Source organism: Marmota monax, unplaced genomic scaffold (genome assembly GCF_021218885.2).
Source record: "Marmota monax isolate L192 unplaced genomic scaffold, Marmota_monax_Labrador192_F-V1.1 WCK01_AAM20220418_F8-fsc00030, whole genome shotgun sequence".
In the NCBI taxonomy this organism is placed as follows: Eukaryota; Metazoa; Chordata; class Mammalia; order Rodentia; family Sciuridae; genus Marmota; species Marmota monax.
In genome coordinates, this window is record NW_026691988.1 from 15,358,590 (window position 1) to 15,373,927 (window position 15,338).

The 15,338-nt window shown below is 37.6% G+C and overlaps 1 protein-coding gene across 10 annotated transcripts in view; it reads left to right on the forward strand.

Annotated features, from left to right (window-relative positions):
• Positions 1-15,338, forward strand: part of Utrn (utrophin) — a 513,444-nt gene that overhangs the window by 339,888 nt on the left and 158,218 nt on the right. The window contains exon 1 of one of the 10 annotated variants that reach the window (XM_046450884.2): positions 6,272-6,843. The exons of 8 other annotated variants lie outside the window; for them this stretch is intronic. In XM_046450884.2, coding sequence (XP_046306840.1) covers positions 6,793-6,843 — 51 coding nt within the window. In that variant the 5' untranslated portion in view covers positions 6,272-6,792. Of the gene's footprint in view, positions 1-6,271; positions 6,844-15,338 lie in introns of those variants that run through there. One more of the 10 variants, XM_046450874.2, reaches the window with a different exon arrangement.

Genomic DNA, 15,338 nt, shown 5'->3' on the forward strand with positions numbered 1-15,338 from the left:
TTAAAAACTTCTGAAACCTTCTGAGATGAAAATGATTGCCTCTGGTAGCATTAACTTTCAAGTATAATGATGCCACCATTTCTGAATAGATACCTACAGAGAAAGAGAAATGTGTTACTTGAGAATTTTCTATTGCTTTAATTTTGTGTGAAAAAAGTAACCTGAGCTAAAAGAGACTTAAAATAAGAATACCATTCTTGACGCTCAGATCTCCAGTCCCTCTCTCAGAGGTAAACTTTATTGCTTTCTTTCTTTTAGGTTTTTCTAGAAATGTTATCTTTAGATCTTTCCAAAAGTGTTATAGATTATACCTATACATACTGTATCACTCCTCTTTTTTTGACATATACATATATGTGGAGTCCTATCTAAATACATATATACTAGAGATTACTTATTAGCATGAAGAAATCAGCTCCCTCTTTTCCATAACCACATGGCAATCTACTGTGTCAATCTGCCATAATTTATTTGCACATTTTCCTATTGATAGACATTTAGATTGTATGGAGCATTCTTGCACGTGTGTCTGTACACATGTTTGCAAATTCCAATAGAATTTCTGAGTCAAAGGTTATATGTATTTTAATATGTGATAGGTCTTGTTAAATTATTCCTGGCCTCCATATTTGGAAAATTCTAATAAACTTTGGGAAATGTAATAGTACACCCTAATCTTATCAAATATAGGAATTCTTTATTCTGTAATTAATCTACTGATTTTCTTGTAAGCTTTTAGCACATTGTTTGGGTTCACTGTCTATAAAGTACTTTATTGGAAACTTTTAGGGAAGAAACAAAGACATAGGATAGAGCTCAATGCCCAGAAGAAACATGAGGAAATTGAAGTAAAAATACAGAATATAGCTCTCGGGGTGGGGAAAGGAGGATGGTTATTTTCTGTGATTTTCAGGAGCCATATTTGTGGTTCCTATGAAAAGCGTATTGACTATTGGTACAGTTAGTGAAGGTGAATCATATTAGGAAGTTGCGGTAAGTTTGGGTGTGTTTTTGCAGAGAATTCTAAGTGGGATATCAAGCAGGATGATGACAAGTACATGATGAGAGTAGAAGCAGTAACTCAGCTATGTTAAGCAGGAAGAGGGCAAGAACATGGGTGGGAGTTGAAACATTAACTGAGCTATGATTGTATTAGCCTGCAAGCATCCAAAAAGTCCTACTGCTTAGTCTTATATGCTGAAGTACAGCTGATCTCTCAGGATTAGTTTGACTTTCCTCTAAGTTCACCCACTGTTCAGTTCCCTAAATACATATTCAAATTAGGGGAACAATGCCCTCCTGGGAAAAGTCCCAGCTTCTTGTCTCTCTCTCTTTTTTTTCTTATGATTGAAAACAGTGCTTTCATTTTTTAATTTTGACATTTTCATCCCTAGTATTAAAACTGGTATTTTAATTTTGGCTTTGATTTTTCTAAATCTGGACAATTGAAAAGTCGGAGTAAAACTTTAGAAAAACTTTCAGAACTTCCTTTGGAGAGTTCTGGGTGATTTAGTTGCATATCCCTCAGGCTTGTGCTGTCAGTAGACATCTGGAATTTTGAGGCTTGCCCGCCTGAGATTGCTTTCCTCCTGTGTGATGCTGCATATTTTTTTAGGAAGGATATGGTTTGGAAACATTAACTTGTCTTGGCATTATTTTTAGTCACCTAATAAAGTGCTTTCTGAATCATTAAAGATTTAGAAGGTTGTTGAAAGTTGACCCCTGCACCTGGCTGGTTAATTCAGAAGTAGATCAGCTGGCATTTCTCTTCCTGAACCCCTTCCCCACTCACCCATTTCCTTTAAGAAGAAAAAGCTCTTTGTGCCTTTTAAAATGTCTATTAGAATCTTCTGGCTATGGGTTATGGAAACTTATAAAGTATCGAATCTTTTTCTTATGAATCATAATTTTTATTACCCAACTACCACCTATATCATTATCAAAATCAATGGCATGGTTGAAGATGTGAACATTAAGAATAATTCTTTGTGTACAAAGCACATTGCCTGAATTTCCTGGGATAAAAGGAGAGTTCCCCCTTTCATCAGGGGGCTTAGCCTCCATCTTTAGATTGAACTTTCTGCCCTTTAGGGCTGTATATTACCTTAAATAGCTACCAGCTGACAGGCTTTGCTGCTGGCTGAGGTTAGCTGGCAAGTTTTAATGGACAGAGCGGTCTCTCCTAATGGAACCACAGTGGTAACAGACAATGAGTTGAAATCTCCGATCATGATTAGCGTCTTTAAGCTATTTTGTTTTGAATTCTAAATCCCAAGTTAGCTGGGTTATGAAAAGGAGAACTGTGGGATATTTCTTTCACAAGAAATGAACTGGATCTTGCCTTGATCAGAATGGGCTTATAACAAGCAAATTTTTCTACCCATGTCTGAAGCTCTTCACTTAATAACAATGAGTAAGCCAGGGTGTACTGATTTATTTGTAATCACCTATTGACCTCCATATGCTTCACTTTGGAGACTCCTAAGAAGTCTTTTTTTCTTTTTTTGTTCTTTGTATTGGCCAATATAAAGAGAAAGCTATTTGGTTTTACATAGAAAACTCACTTCATCTTTATAATTTTAAAAATTTTGCACTTTTGTTTTGAGTGGGAAGTATGGCTTAAAGACCCACTAGAGTGACTTGTGACTTGGTTTTCAGCCAAGCAAACTGCTCCTCTTCCTTATGTTTGACTGAACCCTCGAGCTTTTAATAAAAATACTAAATAAGTCATCTGTTAACAAATTGTATGCAATACAGTTGGTGTGAAATGTTTATAATGAGCCTAATCTTCGAAAGTTTTTGCCAAAGCCAAGTAACATGCAGATTTCTTCCTTTTGACATTGTTAGTGTTTTTATGTCAAGTAATTTCAACTTAGGTTTTACTGATTCCATCTCTGAATTTTCCCGAGCTTCTCTGTGGTTCTGGAAGCTTTGCTTTCTCATGAAACTTGTGCCTTTCTGTTTGGGACAGGGCTTATTTTACTAGAGATTCCTGGGTGATTCAGTGTTGATCTGATATAAGGATTGGGAGTGTTAAGCCCATTCCCCCTCTTGAGGATTAGTGAACAATTTATTTGCACACTAGTTTAAACCAACAAAATGTCAGCTACTTCAAATGTCATCATTCAATTTAGTAAGTTTCTCTGGAGATATATGGCTTTCACTAGAGGCCTCTGTGTTTTTTTGTTGTTGTTTGTTTCAGTGATGATAGGATTATAGGAGATAATGTATCAAAAAGGTGCTTGGTAAAAAAGGGATATGGAAATGAAATATAAGGTTTATTATCCAAATGATATTTTCTGTACTGACTTTAAACTGAGACAGTTATTGTTATTTATGGATATCAAACAAATGCATACTAAAATGTGCTCATTGTTGCAAGTGACTTACATATTCATTTTATGTCTCACTTCTAATGTGCCAATTGTCAAAGGTCACATTACTTTTGAGTAACATTATATTTAGCTATTTGAATTTTATGGATTATCTCTGGATTTTTATGTAATCTATTTGTTGTTAACTCTTTTAAAAAAAGAGCATTTGTTGTTGTTGTTGTTGTTCTGGGGGTGTAGATTAGTGATAAAGTATTTGCTTAGTATGAGCGAGACTATGAGTTCAATGCCCAGCACCTAAAAAATAAATAAAACAAAAATAACATTTTCAGTTTCTGTCCAGTGTTTGAGATATAGTTACTCTGTAATTAAAAGTAGTTAAGAAATGAAAACTTTTTTTTATTTTGAATGATTCTACCTTCTTTTGAATGATCCATTTTGAATATGGATCCCACTCAGTTTTATACCCTTCAACCCACCTTTTTCTACTAAAGAGGGTACCATCATAGCTAGATTTATCCATATCTTAATTTTTGAGTTTCCATAACTGTAATTAAGGGAATTTCAGTTACATGTTCTTTATTCTGTACTAGCATAGAATGTCAGTTCTGAGAACGGGAAGTTGATACAGAAGCATGAACTGCAGGACATCTGTAGGTGGGAACATGCTCTTCTCTTCCTTTGTCTAGGACACAGGTCCTTTGCAACTGATCTAGGTTCCTTTGCCCTCCCCCTTGGGAAGATCCCCTCATAGAATGCAATCTCTCTCCCTCATCTTCTGTTCAGTGCTTGCCCTTGTGTAAGGATATAAGACCCATGGTGCTCTTCTAACAACATATCATCCTTGTCTTGGTGTAAGAACCTTTTAAACATTAGAGAAAGGTGATATTCTCTGTTATTCAGCAGAGTTATTTAATTCCTTCTACTGATATGTGCAGGGGGATGGCATGTTTGCACATGTCCCTCATGACAGTCCTCCAGCACCCTGGGTGGTAGCTGGAAGTTTGCCCAGCTGAGATGGTTTCTTCTCTCTCTCTCTCTCTCTCTCTCTCTCTCTCTCTCTCTCTCTCTCTCCTTTATTTATTTATTTATTTTGGGTGGTGGTGGTGGTGGTGACAGTGCTGGTGGTTTCTTTTGTCTTGTATTTATGTAAAAAGTTTATTTGCTGCTGTTGAAAGATCTCAGCATGTGGCTGCAGACCCCCTGACAGGCCAGGTTTGGTGGCTTGGTCAGTTTCTGTAAGTTTCCTCACTAAGTTTCTGGCAGTTGATCTTCAGACTGATGTCAGTCCTGGTTTGGCCCAAATTGCAGATTATTTTTACATATGAATTTTTGAATAGCCATTAGATTAACACATTTGTATTTGAAATCGAAAGTGCCTGTGACTATGTCTGAATTTGGAGCATGGAGGTGAAACACATTCTGGTAGAAATCCTATAAAGCCATTTCCCCCCTGGGGCCATGTAGGTTTTTATAATAAATAATGAAAATATTTTAAAAGCTTGTTAACTTTTGTATAAATGGACATATGTAAAACACATGCTATTTAAATACTGATATGAAAATAGGTTGGAAATGAAATGGACAGAAAAATGGCTTGCAAATCTAAAACACAATAAGCACATTTTGTAAAAAACCCTGAAGGGTTTTTGTTCTTTTGGGCTGTTAAATGGAATCTCTTTCCTTGCATGATTAGATGAGTGCTAACAGTTTTGATATTTGAACAATTCAAATAGCTTTTTAGGAAAACGTGTATTCTGATCTAAGTTTTTTCCCCTCCCTTCACTCAGTGCCCTGATATAAATAAAGTAAACTTAGTTATATTAAAATTAAGGTCATTTGTGATGTGAAACCATTAAAAGCACTCTGTGTTTATGACAAAGTGCTGTGCACAACTGGAGAAATACATTTCATATGGACATTCCTTTCGTACTTAGCTTTTATTGCTATACTAAATAGCTGTGTAATGTAAGAAGGCAAAATCGCACTATGCCTTGGAATGATGTCCATAATCCCAGTACAAGGGAGATACAATTTGGATTGAACTTTTCCTCTAAACATGATCACACTTAAAACTTGCAAGGTAGTGTTTCTCTGAGAGCCTGTAATAGCTTAACAGCACAATGGAAGACACATTCAGTGAAATTGGTGGTTACTCACATTTGGGTTCAGTTTTATGTCAGAAACCAGTCAAATCCTCATATGAAAACAGTCTGAATGGCTTTCAGTGGTATCAATGAGATCAAAGAACTTTCCTTTAAAAGTGTTTTCTCCTACCATTTTATCTTTAAAACCTTTTCTTTTAGAAATAATAAAATTAATCACGCCTATTTTCTTTTGTGACTTGTATTGTGTTGTATGTCCACTCCCTTTTGTTTTTATGGGTGGGCTCCCAATGGGAATATGGGTCCAGTGATCCATTCAGGATTGAGACAATGTAAGAGATACTGTACTGAAGTTTGGGGCAGGGAGGCCTCCAGGAAGTGGGAGTGAGCTTCACTTCAAACTGTGTGAGGGGTGGTGGAAAGGGAGGATGCTGATTAAAATAATAAACAACTGCTGGAAAGAGAAGTGGATTACCACAGTGCTGTCAGATCAGCCAGGGGAGCTGCCGGGGCTGACGGAGACTCTTCTCCTCGGCCACAAACCCTGCAGAGGGGACCATGAGGTTTGCCGCTGTGAGAACTTTCTGGACACACAACAACTTTTAAAGCAACTTTATTTCTGCTGCACTGACAGCATCCCTTAGTTCAGGCGGACCTGGGGAAATGGACTGAAACTAGCTTGGTAGTTACCATAGCAACCCCAGCTGCTGGTGCCTGGGAGAGTGGGAACCGGTGGCCTCTTGTCTGATGTTTTGGTGTTTCTTCAGCTAAGAGCACACTCTTCCTTGTTCGAACTCTACATAAAGTTATGCTCTTTGAAAATTGGCTCTTTACCCAGGATTTTTTTTTTCTTTCTGAAACCAGTCTGAATGGAGGAAGTTGGTAATACTTGGCTCTTTTTTTTCTTTCTTTCTTTTTTTTTTCTTCTCTCATGCAAGTTTCCAGGACATAGCTTCTTTTTGCCGTGTGTAATTGAGACCAAACTCTAAGCTTGGGGCCAGGAGAGAATAGTGGTGGCCTGCAGGTCATTAGTGAGGTGAGCACAAGGGGATCCTGGGCTTCCCAGAGAAAAAGGAGACCATGCCAGCCTCATGGAATGCAGCTACCAGAAAGCACAGAAGCAGGTCTCCTTGTGAACTCCGAAGTCCATGAAAAAAGGGACTCACGGTGGGGTCGCGAAAATGTCCCAGCACAAGCTGCTGTTGCTGATGGACCATTGCTCAAGGGCAAGACTTGTAAAGGATTTTACAAAGGATTTTAAAGTATAGCCAGAAAAGATACGGTTTTTAGAAGTTGAACACTGTTGTCTGAAGGAAGTTTGCCAGAAAGATGTAGGCTTCAAGGGCTACTGGACGATGATTGGTCTGAACTTCAGCTTACGGGAATTGCTGACAAAATTTGAAAAGGTATGCGGCAAGCAAACTCATGAATGTTCTCTTTTGCCTTCTTCCTTTCTTCTGTTTCTTTCTTTTCTTTTTTTTCTTTCTATGCATTTTGAAAACAGGTACTTTTTGCTTCCTTGGTTCCTTAATATAAATTAAAAAGCATATTTGCTGTTGATAGCCTCTTTGAAATTGTTTTTCAAGGAAAGCAGTTCTTTTCTGTGGGCAGGAGGGCTTCTTCTGATGCCTGTCTGTTATAGAATTCCACATCAGAAGAGATTGTTTGTACTCATGTCGGCTGGTAATTTTAACTGAGATTTATTTTGGGGAGAAAACAAAACAATAACCAAAACTCAGCAACAAACATCAGGTTTTGATGCCAAAGTCTGACTTCATCAGGCGTGGGGATTTTTTTTTTTTTCCATACTACTCAGGTTTGTTTATTTCATCAACCGCTGCTTGTGGAGCCTGCCCTGTGCAGCTCTGTCTGAGGAGCTAGTTGTTTTATGGTGCCCATAGCTCATCAGCCCTCAGATTTTTCCTTTTTAATCTGGTGTGTTTGCCTTTGGAGTGTTTGGATACACTGTGGAGCTCTAATACTTGGATTAGTGATTTTGCATTTAGTTCTTTTTCCATAGGAAGGCTCTTGGCACACTCTAGGCTATAGTCTAGCCTGCCAAATGTTGCCTTACATTTACAGTTAAACAAAACCAAAAACCTCAACATGCCACCGATGGACTGCTGCCCTCCTTAGCTTTGGATGCCAAGCAGCAATCTTCTTTCAATTTCCACTCTTTAAAGAAAAAAAAAATCATAAAAAGAACAGAAAGGCGGAGTCCTTCCTCTGTGTGTACAAATCAATTATGTATCAGTTGTTGAAGATGTGCTCTGTGGTTTTCACCATGAATACCCCATGGTTCATTGCAAGTACAGATATAAGTGGGACTGTACTGAGTCATTAAAAGAATAATGGGCTTTTTCTTACGAACCGAAACTGCCAGAGGAAAAAAGATGTAAAACCATGCTATTTGAAAAGTTTGAAAGCTTTTCCAAAACCATTGCAGCCAGCACTTGCCTCTTAATTGGAACAGTGTAGTGGGAACAGTGTGCAGAAAAAACTTAGCTCCTCCTTCATGGCTACTCCCTGCTGGTCGCTCCCCCATCTTTCCTGCACCCCAACTGTAATAGTGAGGATTATGCTTGTAATAGAGGGTGGACTTCGACCTCTCGATTTAATACATTGCTAAGCATCTGAATTCCTGTGAGTAAAATGATGGTTCCCAGTCAGCTTACTCACCAATGTAGAAGGGGTGGGGAAGGGAGAGAATATAAGTGGCAGCTGGGAACAGCAGGTGACAAACTTTATGACCATAAAGAGGTCTTGTTAGCTTGGCTTGTGTAGATTTGTCTGTTTCTTCCTAAAAAGGTGTAGGGCACATGTTACATGAATAATTCATTACTTAGACCCCCTGAGAGGCGGTAATTGTGGGCAATAGCTGGACTTTTGTGTTGTAATTGCTGCTATTAGTCTTAAAGCTTAGGTCAGCTACCAGAGGTGAGTAACTTTGCCTGAGCCTTCAGGCCATTTTATTGGTAGAAAGTTTAGAAGTTCTATTTATGTTAGTATGTTTCCTCCTTCAAACCTTAGTACCCGAATATTTCTTAATTCTTATTGTAGCAGTTAAGTTGACAGTAAAGAAGTTTACTAGCTTATGTCTGTCAAAGGCTCCATTTGAGTTGGAGGTTTTTTTTTTTTTTTGTTGTTGTTGTTTTTTAATGAAGGGCAGTTTCTCCATGTGTTTATTTTTATGTTAGACACCTTTATAAAAATCCATGTGATTTCACTTGTAGGAAATTGTCAAACATGAATGTATTTTTCCCCAACTCCTATTTTTAGAAAAAAATCTTTTGTGTATTTTCACAAAAACTGTCTTGTATGTTGAGTTTATGCTACCTTGATTCATGGCCAGGAAAAGTGGAATTATGGGAAGGTATAATTATACCTCTAGATTCCAAAACCTACCTTCCCCCAACTCTGAAAGCAATAATGCCATTCTGAGGCAAAGACCATTGCTTCATGCAAAAGGCACATGAAAAGTTCAGAAGCCAAATGACTGTCTTCCCATATGCTAATGTAGAATCCTCTTACTCTCGATCCCCTTAGTCCTGTCTTTTTGTCAGTATTAGTGATCCCTTTCTAGAGAGTACTAACCTTAGTGATTTTAAGCTGTTGAGGCCAACAGCTGTGGTGGGGTGGGTCTTTCAGTGATGGCCTAAATGGAATGATAGATAATTCAAGTTCCCAGATGAAGGCAGCAGTTTGTGAAGGTAAATTGAAAGGCAAATGCTAGCTGATATTTTTGAATTTTAGAGAAACCCAGTGGTTTTATAGTTTTGCAGATTTCATTCATGCATGAATGCTGACACTGACTGAGAGTCTAGTCCCAAGATGTGTGATGTCAGGATTTTGGTTTTCCAACATTAGCAGGTGGGCAAGTTGCACATGATACTCCTTTTAAATTCCCTTAGAAGGGCAATGCTGGGAGTCTTGGGGATCTAGGAGGCAGGAAGCATTTGGTTCCCAAAAGGTGACAGCTCATTGAGGATCAGGAAACCCCAACTGGAGGAACCCATGAATACTCCAGAGTGGCACCTAAGAGGAGGAACTTCTTACCAGGACAGGATGATCTTGTGGTGAGATGTGACCATGACTAAGCAGGTCCAAATCCTCTAATCAAGTGATGAAGGTGAGCCTATGTGACCACGGGCCCTGGGATGACTGTCTTGACAGTTGAAGCACATAGTTGAATGGAGACAAAAAGCTGGTCCACCATGGTACCTCACTGAAATCCAGTATGTGGGGTAGTTTATTGTCACTCTGATTTTAATTAGTTTTCTCCTGAAAGTACTTCTTAAAGTAAGTGTCTCATGGCTTTAACTACTTTTTTGTTTTTGTTTTTTCCTACTAGGGGTGCTTAACCATTGAGCTATGTCCCCAACCCATTTTTATGTTTTATTTAGACACAAGATCTCATTAAGTTGCTTAGGGTCTCACTAAGTTGCTAAGATTGGCTTTGAACTTTGTGATCCTTCTGTCTCAGCCTCCAGAGCTGCTGGGATTACAGGTGTGCGCCACTGTGCCAGGCTTTTAACCACCATTAACGTACTGTCCTACTAGAGCCACTTGCCTGTTCACTCTGTTCTTTTTGCCTAGTAGTCACAGAGGATTGAGTAATGGATGGTTTTAGCTCAGTGACATTTTGAGTGACTGTTGCTTTTATTAATTTATGTACCCCTGCTACTAAATGATTAATGATAACAGTAGTTCTCTAAGGATTTTGTTTCTATTTTTAATAGACGATAATTGCACATCTTTATAGGGTACAGAGTGATATTTTGGCACATTTATATATTGCGTAACTATCAACTCAGGAGGCTTAGGTTGTCCATCATCTGAAACACTTATCATTTCTTTGTGATGAGAATAGTCAAACTACTCTCTTCTTGCGGTTTTGAATGATATGATACAATATCTTTAAATATAAACCACCTCTGAGGGTTTTTTTTTTTTTTTCACTTTCTGTAAGCATTAATCTCCTAAGGGATGACTGTAATTTCTTAAAATTACAATTAAAATTTGTATTGATTAATTTGAAATGTCTAATTTTAAAACAGGTGTATCCTGGGTGAGACACACCAGACTTGACACTTTAAGACCTACTCATTTATTCAATATTTAGTAAACTTTTCTGAAATCCCCCGAGCATAGAGATGGAGTGGACAACAGGAGGCCCTCCCTCATCAACCTCATAGCCTAGAAGGTGGCTACAGACTTAAGCAACGAAGGTTTCCTTTTTTTTTTTTTTGGCAGGGGGCGGAGAGGTGGGTATTACTGGGGATTGAACTCAGAGGTGCTTTATCACTGATTCATATCCCCAACCCTTTTTATTTTTTTGTTTTGAGACAGGGTCTCATTGAGTGGTTTAGGGCCTTGCTAAGTTGCTGAAGCTGGTCTCAACTTGTGATCCTCCTGGCTCAGCCTCCTGAGCTGCTAGGATTATAGGCATGTGCCATTGCACCCTGCTAAGCAAGGAAGTTTTAAATGATAAGTATGTAATTAAGCAAAAGATGAGGAAACTCTAAGAGTAATTAATCCCAGTGTTTGTGAAGAGAAATTACATATAAACTGAGATTTACAAGCTGAGTTGAAGATCAAGGAAGGAAGGAAGATTGTGTGCCTGTGTGTACAAGTTTGTGGTGTAGACAGATTGAAGCTTTCTGGGCAATAGGAACTGCTTTGACACAGGTCAGGAATTAAGGAGTTGGTACCCCAGGATTGTAGTTTTAAACATTTAAAATGCAGTCATTCATGACTGGGTTGTCAAGCCTCTTCAAGTTTGATTACCTTTATCTAACTGAGGGAAACAATGTGAGATAATAGTTAGGTTGCATGAAGCATATAGCAAGTGTTCCTTAGGAGCTGGTGTTCATGCGCAGATCCTACCTACTTTACAGGTATCACACCTTAAAAGGGAAGCCACTATATTTTAATGCAGTCTGATTTTAGTGTGCTTTAGAAACAATTGGCATAGAATTGAGGATTTGGAACTTTTTTTGGTTGTGAAAGCAATTTCTATTCATAGCAGTGTTTACTGTGTTGAAATTTAAAATGTAGTTTGTTTATTAATTCTTTATCATTGAAAATTGGTTTGTTTAAATTAGTTTTGTGTGTGTGGTCCTGTTTTCTGAACCCAAGGCCTTGCACATGCTACACAAGTGCTTTACCACTGACCACACCCCCAGTTCCAAATTATCTTGAAAGTGCACTGAATTGTGCATTTATTATGCTTAATAGACTTTTTCTACTCTATTGTCTTAAGTATATTTGTGATCATGGATAATGTGAAAAGAACATATTGGCATTGATTTCCTTATTTATAAAGGCTACTGTAGACCTGATTATGAAAATATCTAATATTGGTCTAAATATGATTCATTTAGAGTGGTTGATATCTGTGAGATTTGTTGCTGAAAGGAAATTCAGTATGTAGAATAATTGGTTGAAATCAATAAAGTAATTGAGATGAATAATCACAATTACTCATTATCTCAGAAACCTCAACAAACTGTCTCAAAACATATTTACATATGACTTAATAACCTTTGGTTAATATCTTAATTTATTTATTATATTATTATTTAGATAATATCTGACTTTGTTAATTATGATTTTTTTATGTTCAAAACGTATAAAGTAGAGTTCTGATAATCCTAAACTATCTTGGCGATCTGGTCTGATTTTGAAAGGCTGGGTGCATTTATTTCCTGCCCTGGTTAACTTTATTTAGCCAGAGCTGTGGGATAGAGTAGAGAAATTATTGCTAATCTCACTTCACCTTCAGAACAGGTCAGAACTCCTCCAGAGGAAACATTGCTATGGCCATGTAGGGTTAGGTAAATATGCTGTGCAAAAATAAAGCAAGATTATGTCAATGAGACCCCAGGATGCTTCTGTCCTAGCGCCAGAAGACTTTCTGGTGGTAATCTTCCGACTCTCTGCTTCTTCTCAGAATTCTATCTGTTATAGTCTGAAGAAATAATTCTACTTATCTAGCTGTAGACTATTTCATTATAAAACATTATAAATAGAATGTGTGTGATATCCATTTTAAAGTATTTCCAGTTACATCTCTGTGGGTTACATTATTTGAGGAATGTCCAAGTAAAGACAAAATTGGGATTAGAACGTCAATTATTAAATAAAAAGTGAGTAAATAAATAAATGAATGTTTGCAGAGTTGGTTCTACCAATGAATGTTTTCTTTTATTTGTGGAGTTTGTGTTGGTCTGGAGAGTGGATTTTGTTCCCAGAAAGACCCTGAGGAAATCTCTTTTAGCTTTTGTAGCTGTCTTTTGGAGGGTAGTTCTGAAAGTTTGCATCTCGTGCAATTGATGGAGTTTTAGTTAGAGGAAAATATGTGGTCCTCCTTTTCTTAACCCTTGGCTGTTTTTAACCTTCTACATTATACTTATGTTCTTGAAAGTTCCTTTTCAAGTGAATCCTTAATACATTTCTCCTGCCCTGTTTTCATACATTTCTAACATCCAATTGTTTGAGTGCCTGGCTCTGGCTGGGGTGCACATGACTGACTTAAGTTAAATGCTTCTAGGTAGATTACATTCTCATACATTTCAGTAACCATTTAATGCTATTTAACCTTCAAAAGGGCTTACAGGTGACAGAGGTAATCATCAGCAAAACCAAGTCTCCCAGCTCTGCAGTAAGAGTAAAACTGTCGTGGAACTTCACATCATCATTTGATGCTACATCAGGGTGCTGTGCCAACATTTGGATTTTAAAGTAGTGAGTGCATCTGTGGAGGAGAGTGATCATTTGAGTCTTAAGTTTCCCATGAAAACTTTGCTGTACAACCTTATACATAATATTAGGTGTCCCAGATTAAAGTTTGTAAAACAAAGCATTGAACAAAACAATCACTACATTCTGATTCTTTGTGTTCTCCTGGCTGCTTTGCCACTCACTCAAGATGAACTCATACATTTGCACATTTACCCATGTCTTACCTACTATTCTATTTTACATTAGTTTCATTCCATGTAACAGACTGCAAAGGATACACAAGAAATAGTAAGATGATCTTTCTTTTTTAGGAGTTCTTAGTGTATCTGGCCAAGTAAATATGCCACCAAATGTTAAATAAAACAAAATAATGTATGCTGATTTCCTTTTCTTTGATCATTTTCTGGTTGTTGATTTTCTTCCTAACTGTTGATGATGTGCATATGTGGAAGGGTTTTCCACATATTGGAAGTTGCATTCCAGCCTGGACCTGGGATCACTGGTAGTGCTCTTAAGGAGAGCCTCCCAGAAGAACTTAGCGTCATGGCTGGGCCAGTTCTGCAGTGCTGCTATTTTATTCCATTCATCATTGTTCTGGGGTTGAAAACACATCACCTGATATGATGTAAGGAGGCAAATATGCTTCCTGCTCATAGTATCCAAACTTCCTGATGCTGGAGAATACTTTTGTGAAGCTTATAAAACTACTTATTCGTGTTAATGCACTTCAGTCTTTCTGCTTTCTCTTGAATATGGAACAAGCAAGCAAATGGGGCCAGCAGCATCAGGATGTGAGGGTTGAAGCTGCCTTGTGATTTTAGGTGTGGTCCTCTGAATACCATGTATAGGAACTGCTACAGGAAATTCAAGGCCAGGTTCTCCTTGGCAATAGAGAGCAAATGGAGAACAAATTGTATCACTGAGTTTCTTGGGAAAAATGACAATCATAAAAATGTATGGAGTAACAAATATTGTCTTCTAACCACACACACACACACATACACACACACACACACATCTTTTGAGATGTCTTAAAATGCATTTTAGGACACACAAAAAATGGAATAGTTTCATCCGAGAAACCATGTTGTCCAGGGTATTATACCAAAGAACTTTTTTGTGTGTGTGGTCCTGGGGATGGACACAGGGCTGTGCACATGCTAGGCACAAGTTCTGTCACTGATATACATTCCCAGCCCCCAAAGAACCTTTCAACAGAACTTTTTCTTTTCTTTCATTTTCTTTTTTTTTCATTTCTTCCCACCGAGAATGTAAGCATCTCAAATTAAGATAGTGATGAAATTGTCATTTTCCATGCATAATTTGAGAACCTTGAGTTAGTAAGTTAGGACTGCAGACTTAGAATTGTGGCATATGTATTTTTAGGGGGACACAAACATTCAGACAAGAAGCAGAGGGTTATAAAATAAAACTGAAAATGAGAAGAGCAGTAAAATTATGGTTTTTAAGAGTTTGCTCTTCTTTTGCTAATTCAGATTAATTGCCTATTTCTCTCTGCTAGGTTTCTTTTTAACATTAACAGTTATTTCAGTGGAAACCAGCAACACACCTCATGGCCCCTCAGGTTTCTGTTTTTTTGTTTGTGTTTATTGATTGTTAGTGGCTGTCACACCAGAGTTTGTCACAAAGAGGCTGCTTCTATTTAATTCAGGAAAATTAATATGTATATTTACAATGATAGGCTTTTGTTAGTAGTAAAAAGATAGATTAGATCTTGTACATTTTAAATTTTAAATTAGTGGAATTTGCCAAGTGTGCTGTTGCACATCTGTAATCCCAGCAATTTGGAAGACCGAGGCAGGAGGATTGCAAGTTTGAGGCCATTTTGGGCAATTTAGTGACCCTGTCTCAAAAAGACAAAAGGGAACGAAACAAAACAAAAAATAGCTCTGGGGTTTAACTCAGTGGCCGAGAACTGGCCTAGTATGCGTGAACTTTGGGTTCAATACTCAGAGCGTGCTCCCCGCCAATTAACATTTATCTAATTATAACATTTTATAATTTATCTGCTTACAAAAAGAAACCCTGTTTTTTTTTTTTTTTTTTTTTTTTTTTGGTTGAAACTCAGAAGTATAAAGAAGAAAACAAAAACTGTAATCCTGTTATAGAGATTTTGATTTTGGATTTCTTTTGTCTT